Source organism: Hemiscyllium ocellatum, chromosome 20 (genome assembly GCF_020745735.1).
Source record: "Hemiscyllium ocellatum isolate sHemOce1 chromosome 20, sHemOce1.pat.X.cur, whole genome shotgun sequence".
In the NCBI taxonomy this organism is placed as follows: Eukaryota; Metazoa; Chordata; class Chondrichthyes; order Orectolobiformes; family Hemiscylliidae; genus Hemiscyllium; species Hemiscyllium ocellatum.
In genome coordinates this window covers 20,046,790-20,067,470 of record NC_083420.1, presented here as the reverse complement: position 1 = coordinate 20,067,470, position 20,681 = coordinate 20,046,790, and the positions used below count along the sequence as shown (strand labels likewise).

The window sequence follows — 20,681 nt, the reverse complement described above, 5'->3', positions numbered from 1 at the left end:
TCCCTCCGAAGCTCATATATGATACTTCATGTTTTACATTGCTCTCGGATTGCCAGACTTTGCAAACTGTTCTGGAGTCAAATCTCTCAAATATCAGAAATAGGCAAAAATTAAACAGATTTTTATTTTCCTTCAAGCTATTGCTCTTAAAAATATTTTACTGTAGTTGGGAGAAAGGCTGTTTTATAGTCAAGCATCACAGATGAGTGATGACACAAGTATGTCAATTGGAAAGCCAACACAAAGATGCATGAAGTCAGGATGCATATGCCAATCAACCATAGGCAGGTATTTTGGGGCTGGACACAGAGATTGGAGGACATGTGATGAAACCACCTGGACTTCATTTCAAGGATTGATGACACAAAGATGCTGAAAATGGCCCATTTTAAAAACAATTCCTTCCTTCTACTTGTGTAAAACATTATAGCCTGTTATTAAAAGAAAACAACTGAAAACTGGTGACAAATTGCACAATTGACAATAAGGTATGGCACTTTTTGGCCACATGACAATTCCTCATCCCATTTGAATTGCTGAACAAGGGCTTTCTCTAACTTGGAAGCAAAGTAAGAACACAGAATATTGGCAATAGCATTATGGTTGCATGTAGTAATTAATGCCTTTTAATATCCTATTACTTGTAATAATCAATTCTTTACTGTCAATTATTTCAGTTGGGCTGGATAATTTGAGTCTGCACCAAAATAGGATTTCTGTGCTCCAATGGTAAATCTGAAATAGGGAGGTAGGATAAACATGCACACAGTTCAGGATTCTGAATGCGTTGCTTAGAATTCCTTCATCTATGAAGGAAAAGGAAGGACTTCATTTTCTGGCCATTTGGCACATAGGGAGCATGACATTAAACTAAACCAAACATGTCATAAACCAAACACTTCCTCCCAGCTGATTAAACTAAACCTGCCATGGTTATGTACGTTTCAGGGAACAGCTTTCAGCACTGATGGTCTGTGCCTGATGTACTTTAAACTGAAGTTTCAACTAATGTTGAAATTTAGCTTGTTGAAGAGGTTTTTGACTTTTTTTAGCACTTGGAAAAACTTAATTCTAATTAATCCTTATTGAGGGACACATGTTGCTTTTCTTCTGGTGAAAGTTGCTTGAAGATGTAAGTTTGGTCTTAATATTAAGCACAATTTAACATATGAAGTGTTAAACCTGTTCAGCTGTGGACTGGGTAAATATAAATCGGCTGTGATGTTTTCTGTTCAGCTTAATGCATGTAGCTCAAATGATAGTTGGTTTTTTTTAAATCAGACGTTGAAGTAGAAGCAGTAGCTGATGGTTGGGTTTTGTTGTGAAAGTAGTGGGGATTTGTAATAAATATATAACTTGAGCGTAAGCAATGCTGCCCATTGAAATCACGTGATGCCCTGGAGGCTCGCGTTACAGTAATGTTTTGTTTGGGTGTGTCTGATTTAAAAGCACCTCCGAGGGCGGCTTTCTGCCGAAGTTTGTTCTGCAAAATGAATTTGTCTTTTGATTTGATTAGAATGATGCATGTAACGTGAAATAGTGCCTTTTAAAATTGCATCTGTTTTAATGATCAATTGTTTATTCTCAGTTTCAATTGGATGCTCGTGACTCTGCCCCAAATAGGATTTCTGCCAACTTTACATTAAAATGTTGTTTTTCCAGGATGTAATTATTATTTGGAGAATTATTTTCTATCAGATGCAGTTGCATTTTATAAAAGCTAATAGTTTGACACTGTTGGAGATAGATAGCATGTTGTAATTTAGACCTAGGACTTAGTCCACCAGTTCTGAGGCAAGAGAAGATTTTACTATTTTGTAATGCATGACTTCAGAAAATGCAGCATCCAAGCCCAAAAGCGCACAAGAGCACAGGCAGAAGGTGGTATTCTATAACAATACAGGTTTTCCACACTTTCTTTGAGTCCAAAGCCATTCTTATGCATACTTACCCCAAACACCGAACAGTTCTAATCAGAAATGTAGTTTTGACTTAAGATCACTGCAGTGCAGAAAGAGGCCATTGGGCCTGTCAAGTCAGTACCAACACTTGAAGATTATCCCACCCAAATGCAGCCCCTTGCCCTATCCCTGTTTTGTGTTCTCAATACATTGAAGTTTCTCCTTATTTCCCTACCAGATTAAACGATTGGGCCTCTTGACTACTGATGGTATCTTCCCTACATTGACCAAATACAGTCATAGAGATGTACAGCACAGAAACAGATCCTTCGGTCCAACTCGTCCATGCAGATTAGATATCCTAACCTAATCTCGTCCCATTTGCCAGCACCTGGCCCATATCCCTTTAACCCCTTCCTATTCATATACTCATCCAGATATCTTTCAAATGTTGTAGTTGTATCAGCCTCCCACTTCCTCTGGCAGCTCATTCCATACATGCACTACCCTCTGTGAAAAGGTTGCCCCTTAGATCTCTTTTAAATCTTTCCCCAAATCTATGCCTTCTAATTCAGGGCTCCCCTGGCCCAGGGAAAATGCTTTATCTATTTACCCTATCTATGCTCCTCGTGTTATAATCTTCTACAAGGTCCCCCCTCAGCCTCTGACACTTCAGGGAAAACAGCCCCAGCCTGTTGAACCTCTCCCAATAACTCAAATCCTCCAACTCTGATGACACCCTTGTGATTCTTTGCTCAACCCTTTCAAGTTTCACAACATCCTTCCAATAGGAAGAAGCAAAGAATTGTTCCAAGAATGGTCTAGTAAAAAATGAGGTCTGCAGATGCTGGAGATCACAGCTGCAAATGTGTTGCTGGTCAAAGCACAGCAGGTTAGGCAGCATCTCAGGAATAGAGAATTCGACGTTTCGAGCATAAGCCCTTCATCAGGAATAGATAAAGCATTTTCCTGATGAAGGGCTTATGCTCGAAACGTCGAATTCTCTATTCCTGAGATGCTGCCTAACCTGCTGTGCTTTGACCAGCAACACATTTGCAGCCAAGAATGGTCTAACCAATGTCCTGTACAGCTACAACATGACCTCCCAACTCCTGTACCCAATATTCTGACCAACAAAGGAAAGCATACCAAGCACTTTCACTATCCTATCTACCTGTGACTCTACTTTCAAGGAACTATGAACCTGCACCCCAAGGTCTCTTTCTTCAGCAACACTCCCCAGGACATTTAACATTAACTGTATAATTCCTGTTTTGATTTGCTTTTCCAAAGTGCAGCACCTTGCGTTTATCTAACTTAAAATCCGTCTGTCACTCATCATCCCATTGACCCATCTGATCAAGATTCCGTTGTATTCTGAGGTAACCTTCTTCACTGTCCTGTACACCACCAATTTTGGTGTCATCTGCAAACTTAGTAACTATACATCCAGTGTTCACATTCCAAATCACTTGTGTGAATGACTGTAAGTAGTGGACCCAGCACCAATCTTTGTGGCACACCACTGGTCACAGGTCTGTAGTCTGAAAGGTGACCCTCCACAATCATCCTTTGTCTTCTACCTTCAAGCCAGTTTTGTATCTGAGTGGCTAGTTCTCCCTGTATTCCATGACTTAACCGTGCTACCCAGTTTCCCATGAAGAACCTTGTCGAGCGCCTTACTGAAGTCCATGTAGATCCTGTCTACTGCTCTGCCCTTGTCAATCCTCTTTGTTACTACTTCAAAAAAACTCAATCAAATTCGTCAGACATGATTTCCGACGCACAAAGCCATGTTGATTATCCCTGATCAGTCCTTGCTTTTCTAAATACATGTAAATCCTGTCCCTCAGGATTTCCTCCAACAACTTGGCCACCACAGATGTCAGGCTTACTAGTCTATAGTTCCCTGGCTTGTCTGTACCACTGTTCTTAAACAATGGCACCACATTAGCCAACCCCTAGTCTTCTGGCACCTCTCCTGTGACTACCGATGATACAAAGAGGCCCAGCAATCACTCCCCAAGCTTCCCACTGAGTTCTAGGGTGCACCTGATCAGGTCCTGGGGATTTATCCATCTTTTACCCATTTAAAGAAATCCAGCACTTCCTCCTCTGTAATCTGGACATTTTGCAAGATGTCACCATTTATTTCCCTACAGTCTATATTTTCCATGTCCTCCTCCCAGTCTGTTTGTAAAGTTAAAATCCCTTATCGTAACCACTATTATTCTTACAGATAACGGAAATCTCCTTAAGTTTTGTTTCTCAATTTCCCTCTGACTATTACGGGGTCTATAATGCAATCTCAATAAGATGATCATCCCTTTCTTATTTCTCAGTTTCTCAGTTGGGCAAGTTGTTGGAGGGTATCCTGAGGGACAAGATGTACATGTATTTGGAAAGACAAGGAGTGATTAGGGATAATCAGCATGGCTTTGTGCTTTGGAAATCATGTCTCTCAAACTTGATTGAGTTTTTCGAAGAAGTAACAAAGAGTATTGAGGGCACAGCGGTGGATGTGATCTATATGGATTTCCCCATGGGAGACTGGTTAGCAAGGTTGTATTTCATGGAATACAGGGAGAACTAGCCATTTGAATACCGAACTGGCTCAAAGGTAGAATACAGAGGGTGGTGGTGGAAGCGTGTTTTCAGACTGGAGGCCTGTGACCAGTGGAGTGCCGCAAGGGTTGGTGCTGGGTCCTCTTCTTTTTGTCATTTACATAAATGGTTTGGATGTGAGCATAAGAGGTAATGTTAGTAAGTTTGCAGATGACACCAAAATTGGAAGTGTAGTGGTCAGTGAAGAAGGTGATCACAGATTACCAGGGAATCTTGATCAGATGGGCCAATGGGCTGAGAAGTGACAAATGGAGTTTAATTCAGATAAATGCGAGGTGCTGCATTTTGGGTAAGCAAATCTTAGTAGGACTTACACACTTAATGGTAAGGTCTTAGGAGTGTTGCTGAACAAAGAGACCTTGGAGTGCAGCTTCATAACTCCTTGAAAGTGGAGTCGCAGGTAGATAGGATAGTAAAGTAGGTGTTTGGTATGCTTTTCTTTATTGGTCAGAGTATTGAGTACAGAAGTTGGGAGGTCATGTTGCGGCTGTACAGGACATTGGTTAGGCCACTGTTGGAATATTGCGTGCAATTCTGGTCTCCTTCCTATTGGAAAGATTTACAAGGATGTTGCCAGGGTTGGAGGATTTGAGCTATAGGGAGAGGCTGAACAGGCTGGTGCTGTTTTCCCTGGAGTGTCGGAGGCTGAGGGGCTCATCAGTTTTCAATCTACTTCCTTTCAAATCATATTGGTTATCTTAAATTTAGAATTTGAAAGTTTCTTGTGAAGCTTTGGGTTCGCATCAACCGCCTAAATGATCATTAGGCTATCATGTGTCAAAGTTTTTATTTGCATTAGTAAAACCAAATATTACTCAAGTTGAAAGCAGAATTTTGATGGACATAAATCCTGAGTTTGGCATTCCCCTGTAGATAGTCTAGCCCATGGGCTTCAATTGAACAAAAGCTGATGCAGGTAAAATGTGGGCTTTACGGATATAGAATATGCTTCACACTACAGGTACTGAGCTGAAGTTAAGATTTCCAGTTTCTTAATATTTTAGGTGATGTTCTTTGACCAAAAGATGTAAAATGCTTTTCAATCTTTGATTCATCCAGACTGTTATATCTGCACAGGTACTCCCAAGAATATTGGCAAAATGAGTACCTTTAATAATTTTAACCGGAGCATTTTAACCTTGTTTTCTTGTCTCAGGTAAACTGGTTGAACACAGGTGGATTTTTATTCTGTAAAAATGTAAACTGTACTTGGTCTTGTATTGTTTGGAGGTATTGCATCATAATATTATTCACCTTTCAGTAGAACAGTTGAGCATGGATTTTTCCCGACTGCACACATACACTCCTCCTCAACGTGTGCCAGAGAATACTGGCTATACCTATGCACTCAGGTGAGATTTTCCCAGCTAAAGTGCATGGTGTTTGCTATAACTAGTTTGGAGTAATACTTCATCTGACTTGAGTATTTAATTAATTGTTATTACAGTTACCACAGATAATGGAACATAGACAATGAGTGAAACACTGACTTGTTTTTGGTGTTTTCAATTAACAAATGTTCTGAATTCTCAATGATAAATATTTGGCCAATAGAAAATCTTGTGTATAATTCTTATTTTGCAACCTTAAATCTCTGTTATGCAAGCATCTTGCTGGTCGTCAAAGGACAACTTCCTAAATCAAACTTGGGATTGTATAGTATGATTGTGTTGAAAATTGGAATTCATTTGGGTAAATGTAAGACTATTTATTGAACTTCCGTTTAATAAAAAAAAGTATCTGAATGTGAATTAAAATGCGTTTGTTTTGGAGTGCACTTTATGCTTATTGCACCGTTAACACTGGCTTTTTCTGCTGTTTTCCTTTATTTGCCTGTGAAATCCACTTGTGTTTAAGCTTCTGAACAAGTGCAAGAAAACCAATAAATGCTTGATTTAATAACTTGAACTGATCTTGTTCAAACTGGATAAAGTCATTAATGTTGATTATCTTTGTTTCTTCCTGTTCTCTTGCAAACCTCACTTACCTCTATCTTATTGAATAAATATTGAACTTGTAATTTGCCCTTTGTGTAACAAAAGCTTGTATATCATTGAATGTGTTGTTTGGCCAGGTTTCTCTTGATTTTTGTGTTAATCTTTTTATATATGTGCAGGCTTCTGCAAATTATATCGTAGAAGTGTTGATGTGTGATCTACAGTGTCAGTAATTTTCTTTTGAGATTTTGATATTAGTGAGTTTGTTTATTTTCATTATCATACTGTACTGACCTACTTTAATCCTTTTTCAAGATCACTTGTCAAGAATTTCAATAATTGGCATTATATCTGTAAGGATCCTCTACCCTGATTATCGTATCTTAAACCACCAGTTGTTTGTTCAGTCTGTCCGAACTCTGCATTCATTGACTTGAGCAATGCAAGTTACGGAATTGGGATGGGTAAGCACATTCAGAAACAGATGCCACAAGTCTGTTAACACAAACACTGCTTTGTTTCTAGTTGTTGCTTTTGGTAAAGATTGAAGAGACCTGGCAAGACTGTCCCAGTTGTATTGAGTGCTTGTGGTGTGCATGTTTACAAGAAGATTGCAGCTGTCATTTCTTCTTTAGATTTGTGCTAATGTTGCACCTAACACTGTCAATATTTTAGTGTGAGGAGCATGAAGGCTGGCAGATGCACATCACAAGTGCATGGAGAGTTAATGTGGAAAGCACACTGTTGTGTATTCAGAAAAGCCTTTGAGCTGATAATTAGCTTTTGAAATACAGTAATCTGACTGGATAAGAGGTTCCAGCTGGTCAAAGATTTAACAAGGGTCACTCTTCCATTGAGTTTTTGAACAGTGAATTGCCTTTTTCCAATTTTTATTCCCATAACCTCAAAACTTTGCACAACACAAGGCAGACCAACTTTGAATTTCAAACATTATTACTCTTTATTCCAATGAAACAGTTTGAAATGATATTTTTGTAAAGCAGAAACAAATTTGATTGTGGGAGGCAAACTAATTTGACCACTTGCAAGTTGTTATTGCAGACTAGTATGGTGGAGAAATGTAATCTTGAAACAAATACATTTTGTCCCTTCATTTGAGAATTATGTTCACTTCGTGTCATGTTTTTCTGTTGTCTTCATGTGACTCTTGTCTGATTCTAGACATGAAACCTTGGGGACGTGGAACACTGTCCAAAAAAGGTATTCTGCTCCAAGGTGTAGGATTGTTTTCTTGCCTTCTGTGCCACCACTTTGCCTCAGTATGAAGACGTAGACTTAGAGCATGATGTAGCTTATTGGACTAGCTGTCCCTTTTTCTTTTGATTATAAGAAGGTCCACTCAATTATTAATGTCCATGTTGCTGGACGACATGTCTGTAGTGTTTTCTTTGTTCTCCCTGGAACATTAGCTGTTTGAGAATTGAGGAAGCAGGACCTAACTGAAGTGGAAAAGGAATGTCTTTTGATTGATGACAGTCTTCACTCTTTTTTGATTTTCAATTGGTTTTTCATGTGGCCTGAGGAGCTGGCTTCAACAAAGACCGCATTTGTGCCGCCTTATGCAACCCAAAATGCTGGGTTTGCCTTGTGTTGGTATTTCCTGTGAATTGTCCTGATGAGTGTAACATGAAAGATTTTTTCCAAGCAAGCATTTGTTTGGTCCTCCCCTTGAAGCTCGCAGTTATGGTGCAGGCATTCATGGTAGAATTTCTTTTCTTTTGGTCGTTGGTGCACAATGCAGGACTGCGGTGTTGATAACTGCTTGGTCTTGTGCTGACACATGGAGGTCTTTACCACTAAACATTCACTTTTATCGTTTGAGGTAGTGCAGCTGATCGGTGTTGCAGCTCCTTTTCAAAAGTGCCTCTTGGAGTTGTAACTACCAGTGTACGGAAAGTGTTCCACATGTTTGAGTGTCTCTTAAGATATGAGAAGTAGAATATTTGATTGAGTTAATACATGCAGTTTGTTTTGGCAGCAATCAATGTCTGCGTTTCTTAGATGCAGAATTGATATTAAATGTCCTGCGAACATAGAACAGATTGGACAATGACTGTTGCTGTCATCTGGCTTGTGATTATGTATGCTTTTTGTTGAGTAGCTAAATTGATAATCCTGATTTGGAGGTGCTGGTGTTGAACTGGGTGTACAAAGTTAAAAATCTCTCAACACCAGGTTATAGTCCAACAAGTTTACTTAGAAGCACTAGCTTTTGGAGTGCAGTTTCTTCAGGTGGTTGTGGAGTATAAGATCGTAGGACACAGAATTTGTAGCAAAAGTTTACTGTGAGATGTTACTGAAAACTACATATTGAATCAGACCTGGATTGTTTAAGTTTCTCATCTTTTAGAATGACCATGTTGGTTTCAGTTATTTCTAGGATTTGCATATGAACTTTTATTAGTGAACTTTCTCAAGTGAACTTTAACAAGTGCCACGTTGGCCCAGATAGTGCATTGAAGGTGTAAAGTGCCCTGTGTGTGGCTGTCTTTGCCCCAATGTTCAGACTGAGTCTCTTTCTAAAAAAGATTTACAGAATCTTGTATGGATTCATGCAGTTTTTGAGCAAAATAAAATGGATAATCTAGGTCTCTTTCAATATAATTTCAGTTGTAATGAATTGTAGCAGGTGACAGCATGGACCGAAATGAAGCTTCACTTGGAAGAAAAAAATAGCAAGACTATTGTTGGTCTGATAAACATCAGCATTCTTCATTTAAATTGGATATTTATTGTATTTTTATCCATCAAAACTAGAACAAGAACTGATATTAGTTAATCCTGCCATTGTTCAGGTAGGATAGGGTACTTTGTATGAATAGGTGGACAAACTTTGAATTATGATTTGGAGATGCCGGTGTTGGACTGGGGTGTACAAAGTTAAAAATCACAACCTGGTGTTGTGTGATTTTAAACTTTGAATTAGTCATAGTTTCATAGAGGATGGAACAGCCTCTTTGGTACAACCTGTCCATGCCAACACAGACAATTCAATCTGACCTAGTCCCATTTGCCAGCACTGGACCCATACCCCTCCAAACCTTTCCCATTCATATATCCATCCAGATGCAATTTAAATGCCTCCTCCATTTCCACTGGCAGTTTGTTCTATACACCAGCCTCTGCATGAACAAGTTATCCCTCAATCTTCAATCTGTGCCCTTGGTTTTGGAATCCACTACCCTGGGAAAGAGACCTTGACTATTTACTTTATTTGTGCCCCTCATGATTTTATAAACCTCTATATGGTCAACCCTCAGTCTCTGTTCCAGGGGAAAAAAGCCCCAGCCCATTCAGTTTCTCTCTTCAACTCAAGCCTTCCATTTTCAGCAACATCCTTGTAAATAAATAATCTCTGCACCTTTGAGGATAACAAATTTCCTATTGAAGAGCGATTGGAATTGTATGCAGTATTCTAAAAGTGGTCTCACCCGTATGTACTTTACAGCTGCAACATGACATCCCAACTCAGTGCTGTGTCCAGTAAAGGAAAGCATACCTGCAACTCCACTTTGAGGGAACTATGAACCTGCGCTCCAACCTCTTCGTTCAGCAACACTCCCGAGGACCTTACAATTAAGTGTACAAGTCCTGCACTGATTTGCACTACAAAATGCAGCATATCAAATTTATTTAAATTAAACTGCCACTCCTCAGTTGACTGGTCCATCTGATCAAGGTCCTGTTGTACTCTGATATAATCTTCTTTGTCCATTACACCACCTATTTTGGTGTTAATCTGCAAACTTAATAATCATGCCTCCTATATTCATATCCAAATCATTTATGTAAGTGAAAAGGAGTTGACTTACCACTGACGCAGTGGCACACTGGTCGCAGGCCTCCAGTCCAAAAGAACACCCCTGTACCACCAGCTTTACCTCCTAAAGCCTTGATCCAATGTATTCTAACATTAGTAACCAGTCTACCCAGTGGAACCTTTTCTGAACAGTTTGCAAAGCCCCCCAGGTCCACAACCCCCCAACAACTCACCCTCCCGTCCTGGCACCTTCCCCTGTCACCGCAGGAATTGCAAAACCTGCGCTCCCTCACCTCCATCCAAGGTCCTAAAGGAGCTTTCCACATCCATCAAAGTTTTACCTGCACATCCATCAATATCATTTATTGTATCCGTTGCTCCCGATGCGGTCTCCTCTACATTGGGGAGACTGGACGCCTCCTAGCAGAACGTTTTAGGGAACATCTCTGGGACACCCGCACCAATCAACCACCCCGCCCTGTGGCCCAACATTTCAACTCCCCCTCCCACTCAGCAGAGGACATGGAGGTCCTGGGCCGCCACCGCTGCCGCTCCCTCACCACCCAACTCCGGAGGAAGAACGCCTCAACTTCCACCTCGGAACACTTCAACCCCAGGGCATCAATGTGGACTTCACCAGTTTCCTCATTTCCCTCTCTTTCCCCACCAACCTCACCCCAGCTCCAAACTTCCAGTTCAGCACTGTCCCCATGACTTGTCCTACCTGCCTATCTTCCTTTCCACCTATCCACTCCACTCTCTTCCCCGATCTATCACCTTCATCCCCACCCCCATGCACCCATTGTACTCTAGCTACCTGCCCTCACCGCCACCCTCCTCTCATTTATCTCTCCACCCTTCAGGCACTCTGCCTATATTCCTGATGAAGGGCTGTTTCCTGAAACGTTGATTTTCCTGCTCCTCGGATGCTGCCTGAACTGCTGTGCTTTTCCAGCACCACTCTAATCCAGAATCTGGTTTCCAGCATTTGCAGTCATTGTCCATATGGTAAAAACAATGCCTACTGCTCTGCCTTCATCAGCATTCTATGTCTCCTCTTCAGAAGACTCTATCAAATCCATGAGAGGGGATTTTCTAGGTACGTGTTGACTCTATTTAATCAGTCCTTATTTTTCCAAATGTGGATAAATCCTATCCCTCAGCCTGACCAACAGACAGCCGGGAATGCATTAATGAATTGGATGACCTTCTATAGTGTACTAACTGAGTTCAAATTCAGTCAGTTTCCATGACAAAGTTTGAACCTCTATCCTCTCTGCATTAACCCTCGCATTTGGTTTGCTACTAAAATGCTATTACCACTGTGCTAACTTGCCTGTAAGCTGGCAGGGTCAGTGTCTGGTACTAATTGTCATGTATCTAATTGTCAATCAGTGTTGTAATGAAGTTAAAAATCACAATGGTTATCGCCCAGCCGGTTTTGGAGTGTTGCTCCTTCAGATTGTTGTGGAGAATAAAATCATAAGACAGAATAGATAGCAAAAGTTTAGTGATGCAACTGGAATGATATATTGAAAAATTATGGATTGTTTAAGTTTCATCTTTTAGAATGACCATGTTGGTTTCAGTTCTTATGTAAATCCCGAACTTGTTGTAAAATTGCATTCTGAAGTCAATTTTAATAATAGATGCCATGTCAACTCAAATAATGCATTGAAAGTGCAGTTCTTGCAGAATTGCTTTTTATTTTGCTCAAAAACTGCATGAATCCATCTAAGATTGTATACGTATCTTTTTTAGAAATCGAATCAGTCTGAAAGCCTCTTACAGGGCACCTCATACCTTCAGTGCATTACCTGAGCTGACATGGCACTTGTTAAGGTTCAATTGAGAATGTAACTTTAAAAGAAAATGTTCTAGGATTTACGTATGGAAGAAATGAGCCCAGCATGGTCATTCTAAAGGATGAGAGACTTAACAAACATTCCAGGTCTTTTTCAATATATAATTTCAGTTACATCACACTGTAAATCTTTGCTATAAATTCTGTGTCTTACGATCTTATACTCCACAATTATCTGATGAAGGAACAGTGCTCTGAAAGCTAGTGCTTCCAAAAGAACCTGTTGGACTATAATCTGGTGTTGTGATTTTTAATTTTGTACTCCCAGTATAACACCGGAACCTACAAATCATGTAATGAAGTTAGTTACTTGGATATGAGATTGGCATGAGGCTTAATACTTCCTTTTGAAAGTGATTTGTCATTGTATTAAATACTTTTTTCAGCAGCTTCACTCAGGAGAGATGGAATTAGTGTTGTATCCTTTAAAAAGAATCGCTAAGGGGTAGATTTTATGGGGGGAAAGCAGACGATCCCTGAACAGAAAAGTTCGATAAGAAACGTGTCTGGCCTGAAATAGTGATATGCTGGCAGTGGGACTTTTAATAACTGTGACATCATTCACTTTTCAAAAAGTGTTCTTGACAGAACTGAAAGGTGTAATGTTACTTGTGTGACCATAAGTATCTGGTTTTGGGGATTTATTACTCACTGCCAAGCAATAAACCTGAAATACATATAAATGTTAGGCAAGCAAGATCCCACTTTCCATCCTAAAATTAAAAATTGTCCTAGCTCTTGCCACGTGTTGACATCTACGGCATCTTCATACTCCTCATGATCCAACATTTATTCCTTTGACTTCAGCCTCTTGATTATCGTATAACATCTCTGGAGATTGTAACAATCTCAAATTCAAATCTGGGTTAACGGCAGGAAGAATGGCATGAGATTTCATGTTTTATTGTAGTAAATATTTTAAAAGGGAGGCAATAGCCGAGTGATCTTATCAATAGACTATTAATCCAGAGATCCTGATCATGTTTTGGGAACCTGTGTTCGAATCCTGCCATGGTAAATGATGGAATCTGAAATCAAAAAGTATGTGATGACCATGAAACCTTTGTTTGTCAAAGGAAAACACAGCTGATTCACTCCTTCCTTTAGGGAAGGAAACAGCCGTCATTACCTGGTTTGGCCAACACGTGATTCCAGACCCATAGTAATAACAATTGACTCTTAAATGCCTTCAGAGCTGTTACGGATGTGTAATAAATGCTGGCCCAATCAGTGGAAACCCCCCTCAATAGATAATAGGTGCAGGAGTAGGCCATTCTGCCCTTCGAGCCTGCACTCCCATTCAATATGATCATGGCTGATCATCCTTAATCAGTATCCGCTTCCTGCCTTATCTCCATAATCCTTGATTCCACTATCCTTGAGAGCTCTATCCAACTCTTTCTTAAATGAATCCAGAGACTGGGCCTCCACTGCACTCTTGGACAGAGCATTCCACACAGCCACCACTCTCTGGGTGAATAAGTTTCTCCTCATCTCTGCCCTAAATGGTCTACCCTGTATTTTTAAAGCTGTGTCCTCTGGTTTGGCACTCACCCATCAGCGGAAACATGTTTCCTTCCTCCAGAGTGTCCAATCCTTTAATAATCTTATGTCTCAATCAAATCCCCTCTCCGTCTTCTAACCTCAAGGGTATATAAGCCCAGTCACTCCAGTCTTTCAGCGTAAGGTAGTTCCTGCCATTCCAGGAATTGACCTCATGAACCTATGCTGCAGTCCCTCAATAGCCAGAATGTCTTTCCTCAAATTTGGAGACCAGAACTGCACACAATATTCCAGATGCGGTCTGTACAGCTGCAGAAGAACCTCTTTGCTTCTATATTCAATCCCTCTCGTTATGAAGGCCAGCATGCTATTAGCCGCCTTCACTACCCACTGTACCTGCATGCTTACCTTCATTGACTGGTGTACATGAACACCCAGGTCGCTTTGTACTGCCCCTTTACCTAAATTGATTCCATTTAGGTAGGAATCTGCCTTTCTGTTCTTGCCACCAAAGTGGATAACCATACATTTATCCACATTAAACTGCATCTGCCATGCATCTGACCACTCACCTAACCTGTCCAGGTCACCCTGTAATCGCCTAACATCCTCATCACATTTCACCCTGTCACCCAACTTTGTATCATCAGTAAATTTGCTAATGTTATTGCTAATACCATCTTCTATATCATTAACATATATTGTAAAAAGCTGCGGTCCCAGCACTGATCCCTGCGGTACCCCACTGATCACTGCCTGCCATTCCGAAATGGAGCCGTTTATCACTACTCTTCGTTTCCTGTCAGCCAACCAACTTTCAATCCAAATTAGTACTTTGCCCCCAATACCATGCACCTTAATTTTGCTCACTAACCTCATATATAAATGTCTTAAAAAGACCTAAAACCATCGTACATTAAGCATGGTGGTTAATCTTTTTGGCAACATGTTCTTGAGCCACACAAAAGAATACTCTTAGCACAGCTGAGAAAACACACCTCTGTTCTTTTGGAATATTTGTTCTTTCATTGGGTGTGTATCACTTACAAGGCCATCGTTTGTTGTTGATCCCCAATTGAATGGAGTAGCTTTATTAGTTTTTTCAGAGTCTTCATGTTGCAGTTTCTGGAGTCACATACAAGTCAAACCAGGTAAGGGTAGTACATTTCTCATGTTAGTTAGCCAGGTGGGTTTTTTATAGTGAATAACAATAGTTTCACTGTTACTTTTACGGTGATTAGATTGAGGAGGTGTGGAGGAAGGTATTGATGGCTGCCAGTATTCTGGCTAAAATGTTTCTGTTACTAAAGCAACTTTTTTGGTTTTGACACATTCTGTTACACCTTTTTTTTTAAATAAAGGAACAAGGCAAAGCCCAGCGCTGAAAATAATTCACATGTTGCGAAGAAATTTTCAGAAATTAGTGTGGGGCCAAAATTAAGTCATTTGGCTTTCCTAAATTAAGCATGTTTAGCAAATGTGGAATTATTCAGGACAAATCGTGGAACTTAGATTGGGTTGGATATCTGGTTGGACTGGACAAGTTGGACCAAAGGTCTGTTTCCGTGCTGTAAATCTCACACTAAGTGTTGGTTCAAATGAAGTTTTTGAATGACACAAAAATTGCTCTGGGTGGTAAATAGTGAGGATAGTCCTGGACTGTGGGAGGATGTCAACAGTTTGCACAAGTGGGCAGATTAGTGGCAAGTAAAATTCAACCCAGAAAATTTGGAGTAATGAATTTGAAAAGGCCTAATGAGGCAAGGAGTTCTCTTGGTAGGACAGTGAACTACGGAAGATGAGAGGGTCCTTCATGTATACTTGCACAGATCCTTAAAGATAGGGCATGAAAATATGGTGGTTAAGGCATATGGGATACTTGCATTTGAGCAGTGGCATAAAGACAAGAGCAAGGAGCTATATAAAACATGAATTGTAGCCTAACAGCAGTTCTGGTCAACAAATTACAGGAAGAATGTGATTGCACCCAAGGGGTCCATAGGAAATTTCAATGTGGAACCTGAGCTGAAGGGTCTGAGCTATTAGTAAAAATATTGTAGGATTTGTTCTTTGCAGTCAAAACTTGGTCTAAACATGAAAAAAAACCTTTTCTGCAACAGTTGCTGTCAGGTGTGACTTAATTGCTAAGTCGGCTTTTTCCAACCACCTTTTGTGTCTCACCAAGCAGTGGAAGCAACCAGAGAAATCTGACTGATACAATGTATTGGCCAGAACAAATTATATCCATCTCGACAAGACTAATTGTGAACAAGACTTTGGTGAACTGTTTTTCCAGTACCCATTCTGTTTGTGTAAGGAAGAGTTTTCAAGGAGATTTAATTAGTATCTCATGCTTAATAACAGATACCTGGAGCAAGAATCTAATTTGTGTTGAATGTGAGTGTGCTGAGCACAGAAGTCTAGTTTGTGCTTTCCAGCAATATCGATCTGAAAGTCCAGTAAATTGTGGAATTCTGCATACTTAGAGGAGTAGAGCTGCGCACCATGGAAGCCAACTCCTCAGTCCAACTTGGCCATGCTGACCAGATATCTTAAAGTAATCTGACGTTCCATTTGGCAGCCTTAGGCCCATATGCCTCTGAATCTTTCCTATTCATATACCTATCCAAATGCCTTTTAAAAGGTTGTAATTGTACAAGCCTTCACTATTTCCTCGGGCAGCTCATTCCATGCCCATAATTCCCTCTGTGAGAAAACGTTGTCCCTTAGGTCCCTTTTAAATTTTGCCCCTCATCTTAAACCTAGTCTTCTAGTTTGAGATTTCCCCACCCCAGGTAAGAGACCTTATCTATTTACCCTGTCCATGTATTACTTAGTCTTTACTTTTGTCATGACTGTGGGAACAGCAGGGGTTAATTTCCAGTGCATTGTTCCTGTGAGTCATAACAACATAAAATGCTTATTGTCTTCAACCAGAGTGTTGTCACAATTTCTGGGAATCTCACTTCAGGTAATATGCGAAATTGTTCAAGAGGGTGCAGAAAGTGTATTTATCCAGGAATGAGAAACTTCAGTTGTGTGGATATATTGGAGAAGTTGAGACTATTGAGCACAGAAGAGAAGGGTAAGTGAAGATGCTCAAAATCGAGGGGTCTTGTCAAAGTAACTGAAAGAAATTATTTCTATTGGTAGAGGATTGAGGACCAGTGCATGTTAATTGACGATGCTGTCAACAATGTTAGGTAAATGAGAAGATACTGAAGGATGGGCAGCAATAATCATAGTCAGTGTCATAGAGTACCCTTCTGTCGCCTTCAACCATGCTGATCAAATATCCTAATCTGATGTCGTCCTATTTGCCAGCATTTGGCCAATATCCCTCCAAACCCTTCCTATTCATATACCCATCCAGATGCCTTTTAAATGGTGTATTTGAACCAGCCTCCACTGCTTCCCTTGGGAGTTCATTCCATACAAGCATCACCCTCTGTGATAAAGTTGCCCCTTAGGTCCTTTTTAAATCTTTCCCCTCTCAACTTAAACCTATACCCTCTAGCTTTGAACTCCCCCCACCCTAGGAAAAAGGTCTTGGCTATTGATTCTATTCCATTCACTTCGGAGCAGCGAGAGGTGGGAGCCAGTAGGAGGTGACGTAGGTGCGAGGGAGGAGCGTGTGATTGTTGGGAAGGCCTGTAAGTATATTTAAACTTCTTAGCTTCAGGCCAGTGAAGGAGGAGCGAGAAAGGACTTCTGGGAAGGGTAAGTAGAACAGTTTATATTTGTGTGGTTGCGTTACCTGAGACACTACTCGGGTAGTGTCTCCCACCCATCCTCCTCATCTAACATATTAAAAAAAAAAGTTGTGGGAGCCAGATTGACAAGGTAAGGTAACTAGTTTATTTCCTAATTTTTTTTAGTAGTCACTTCAGGAGTTAGAATAGTGGGAATGGAGTTTAGGGCAGTGGAATGTTCCTCCTGCAGAATGTGGGAAGGATCACCACTAGTGTCCCTGCTGACTACATCTGTGGGAAGTGCACCCAACCCAGTCCTCAAACTGCGTTAGGGAATTGGAGCTGGAGTTCGATGAACTTCGGATCACTTGGGAGGCAGAGAGGGGGTTATTGATAGGACTTAGAGAGGTAGTCACTCCCCAGATAAAAGAAAAAGACAAATGGGTGACAGTTAGGGGACAGAAAGAGAACCGGCGGGTAGTGCAGGGATCCCTTGTGGCCATTCTCCTCAACAATAAGTGTACCGTTTTGGATACTGTTGGGGGGGGATGACTTACCAGGGGAAAGCAGTGGGGCACCTGCTCAGAAGGGAAGGGGAAAGAGGAGCAGAGTAGTAGTCATTGGGGACTCAATAGTTAGGGGGACAGATAGGAGGTTCTGTGGGTACGAGAGCGACTCATGGTTGGTATGTTGCCTCCCAGGTGCCAGGGTCCGTGATATCTCTGATCGTCTTTTTGGGATCCTTCGGGGGGAGGGAGAGCAGTCCCAAGTCGTGGTCCACATTGGCACCAAAGACATAGGTCGGAAGAGAGATGGGGACTTGAAGCAGAAATTCAGGAAGCTAGGATGACAGCTTAGAACTATGACAAACAGTTGTTTTCTCTGGTTTGCTGCCCGTGCCTCGTGCTAGTGAGGTGAGGTATAGGGAGAGAAAAGAGTTGAACACATGGCTACAGGGTGGTGCAGAAGGGAGGGTTTTGGTTTTTGGGATAATTGGAGCTCTTTTTGGGGTAGGTCGGACCTCTACAAGCAGAATGGTCTTCATCTAAACCAGAGGCGTACCAATATCCTGGTTGGGAAATTCACTAAAGCTATTAAGGTGGATTTAAACTAATAGAGCAGGGGGATGGGAACCAGAATTGTAGGACAGGTACAGAAGAGGATGAGAGTAGGGAGTTCCAAAATAAAGTATTTGACGCTGGCAAGCGAAAACCTGGATTGAAGTGTGTGTACTTCAACGCAAGGAGCATCCGAAATAAAGTGGGTGAACTGGCAGTGTGGGTTGGTACCTGGGACTTCGATGTTGTAGCCATTGCGGAGACATGGATAGACAGGGACAGGAATGGCTGTTGCAGGTTCCAGGATTCAGATGTTTCAGTAAGAACAGAGAAGATGGTAAAAGAGGGGGAGGTGTGGCATTGTAGATTAGGGACAATATTACAGTTGTAGAAAGGATGTTTGGGGACTCGTTAACTGAGGTAGTATGGGCTGAGGTTAGAAACCGGAAAGGAGAAGTCACCATGCTGGGAGTTTTCTATAGGCCTTCGAATAGTCCCAGAGATGTAGAGGAAAGGAGAGCAAAGATGATTCTCAATCGAGTGAGAGGCAGGGTAGTTGTCATGGGGGACTTCAACTATCCAAATATTGACTGGGATTACTACAGTATGAGTAGCATAGATGGGTCAGAATTTGGTCAGTGTGTGTAGGAGGGCTTCCTAACACAGTATGTAGACAGGGCCTACAAGGGGCGAAGCCACTTTAGATTTGGTACTGGGTAATGAGCCTGGCCAGGTGTTAGATTTGGAAGTAGGTGAGCACTTTGGAGACAGCGATCACAATTCTGTTATGTTTACTTTAGTGATGGAAAGGGATAGGTGTACTCCACCGAGCAAGAGTTACAGCTGGAGGGAGGGAAATTACAATGCAATTAGGAAAGATTTAGCAAGCGTAGAATGGGGAAGGAAACTGCAGGGGATGAGCACATTAAAAATGTGGAGCTTATTCAAGGAAAAACTCCTGTGTGTCCTAGATAAGTATGTACCTGTCAGGCAGGGAGGAAGATACAGAATGCGTGAACTGTGGTTTACTAAGGAAGTGGAAACCCTGGTCAAGAAGAAGGAGGCTTATGTTAGGACAAAATATGAAAACTCAGGGTGCTTGAGGGTTACAAGGAAGTCAGGAAAGACCTGAAAAGAGAGCTCAGAAGAGCCAGGAGGAGACATGAGAAATTGTTGGTGGATAGGATCAGGGTTAACCCTAAGGCTTTCCATAGGTATGTCAGGAATAAAAGAATGACGAGAGTTAAATTAGGGCCAATCAAGGATAATAGTGGGAAGTTGTGTGTGGAGTCAGAGGAGATAGAGGAAGCACTAAATAAATATTTTTCGACTGTTCACTTTTGAAAATGAAAATGTTGGCGAGGAAGATAGAGATACTTGCATCTAGACTAGAAGAGATTGAGGCTCACAAGGAAGAGGTATTAGAAACACTGCAGAGTGTGAAAATAGACAAGTCCTCTGGGCCGGATGGGATCTATCCTAGGATCCTCTGGGAAGTAAGGGAAGAGATTGCAGAGCCTTTGGCATTGATCTTCAAATCATCATTGTCTAAAGGGATAGTGCCTGAGGACTGGAGGATAGCAAATGTGGTTCCCTTCAAAAAGGGTAGTAGAGACAACCCTGGTAATTACAGACCAATGAGTCTCACTTCAGTTGTTGGTAAAGTGTTGGAAAAGGTTATAAGAGATAGGATTTATAACCATCTAGAAAAGAATAATCTGATCAGGGACAGTCAGCACGGTTTTGTGAAGGGTAGGTCTTGCCTAACTAATCTTATTGAGTTTTTTGACCAAGTGACCAAACAGGTAGATGAGAGTAAACCGGTTGATGTGTGTATGGATTTCAGCAAGGCGTTCGATAAGGTTCCCCACAGTAGGCTATTATACAAACTGTGGAGGAATGGGATTGTGGGATACATAGCAGTTTGGATCAATAATTGGCTTGATGAAAGAAAACAGAGGGTTGTAGTTGATGGAACATGTTCATCTTGGTGTCCAGTTACTAGCGGCGTACCGCAAAGGTCAGTGTTGGGTCCACTGCTGTTCGTCATTTTTAAAAATGACCTGGATGAGGGTGGATTAGTAAATTTGCAGACGACACTAAGGTCTGTGGAGTTGTGGATAGTGACGAAAGATATAGTAGGTTGCAGAGAGACATAGGATGCAGAGCTGGGCTGAGAGGTGGCAAATGGAGTTTAATGTGGACAAGTGTGAGGTGATACGCTTGGGACGGAGTAATCAGAATGCAAAGTACTGGGCTACTGGTAAGATTCTTGGGAGTGCAGATGAGCAGAGAGATGTCTGTGCCCATGTACACAGAT

At 41.2% G+C, this 20,681-nt stretch overlaps 1 protein-coding gene across 3 annotated transcripts in view; it reads left to right on the top strand.

The window, feature by feature from the left end:
* Positions 1-20,681, top strand: part of LOC132825370 (SUN domain-containing protein 1-like) — a 65,361-nt gene that overhangs the window by 4,078 nt on the left and 40,602 nt on the right. For 2 of the 3 annotated variants that reach the window (XM_060840558.1, XM_060840557.1), the window contains exon 2: positions 5,788-5,878. In XM_060840558.1, the coding sequence (XP_060696541.1) occupies positions 5,788-5,878 (91 nt within the window). Of the gene's footprint in view, positions 1-5,787; positions 5,879-6,909; positions 6,928-20,681 lie in introns of those variants that run through there. The other variant, XM_060840559.1, reaches the window with a different exon arrangement.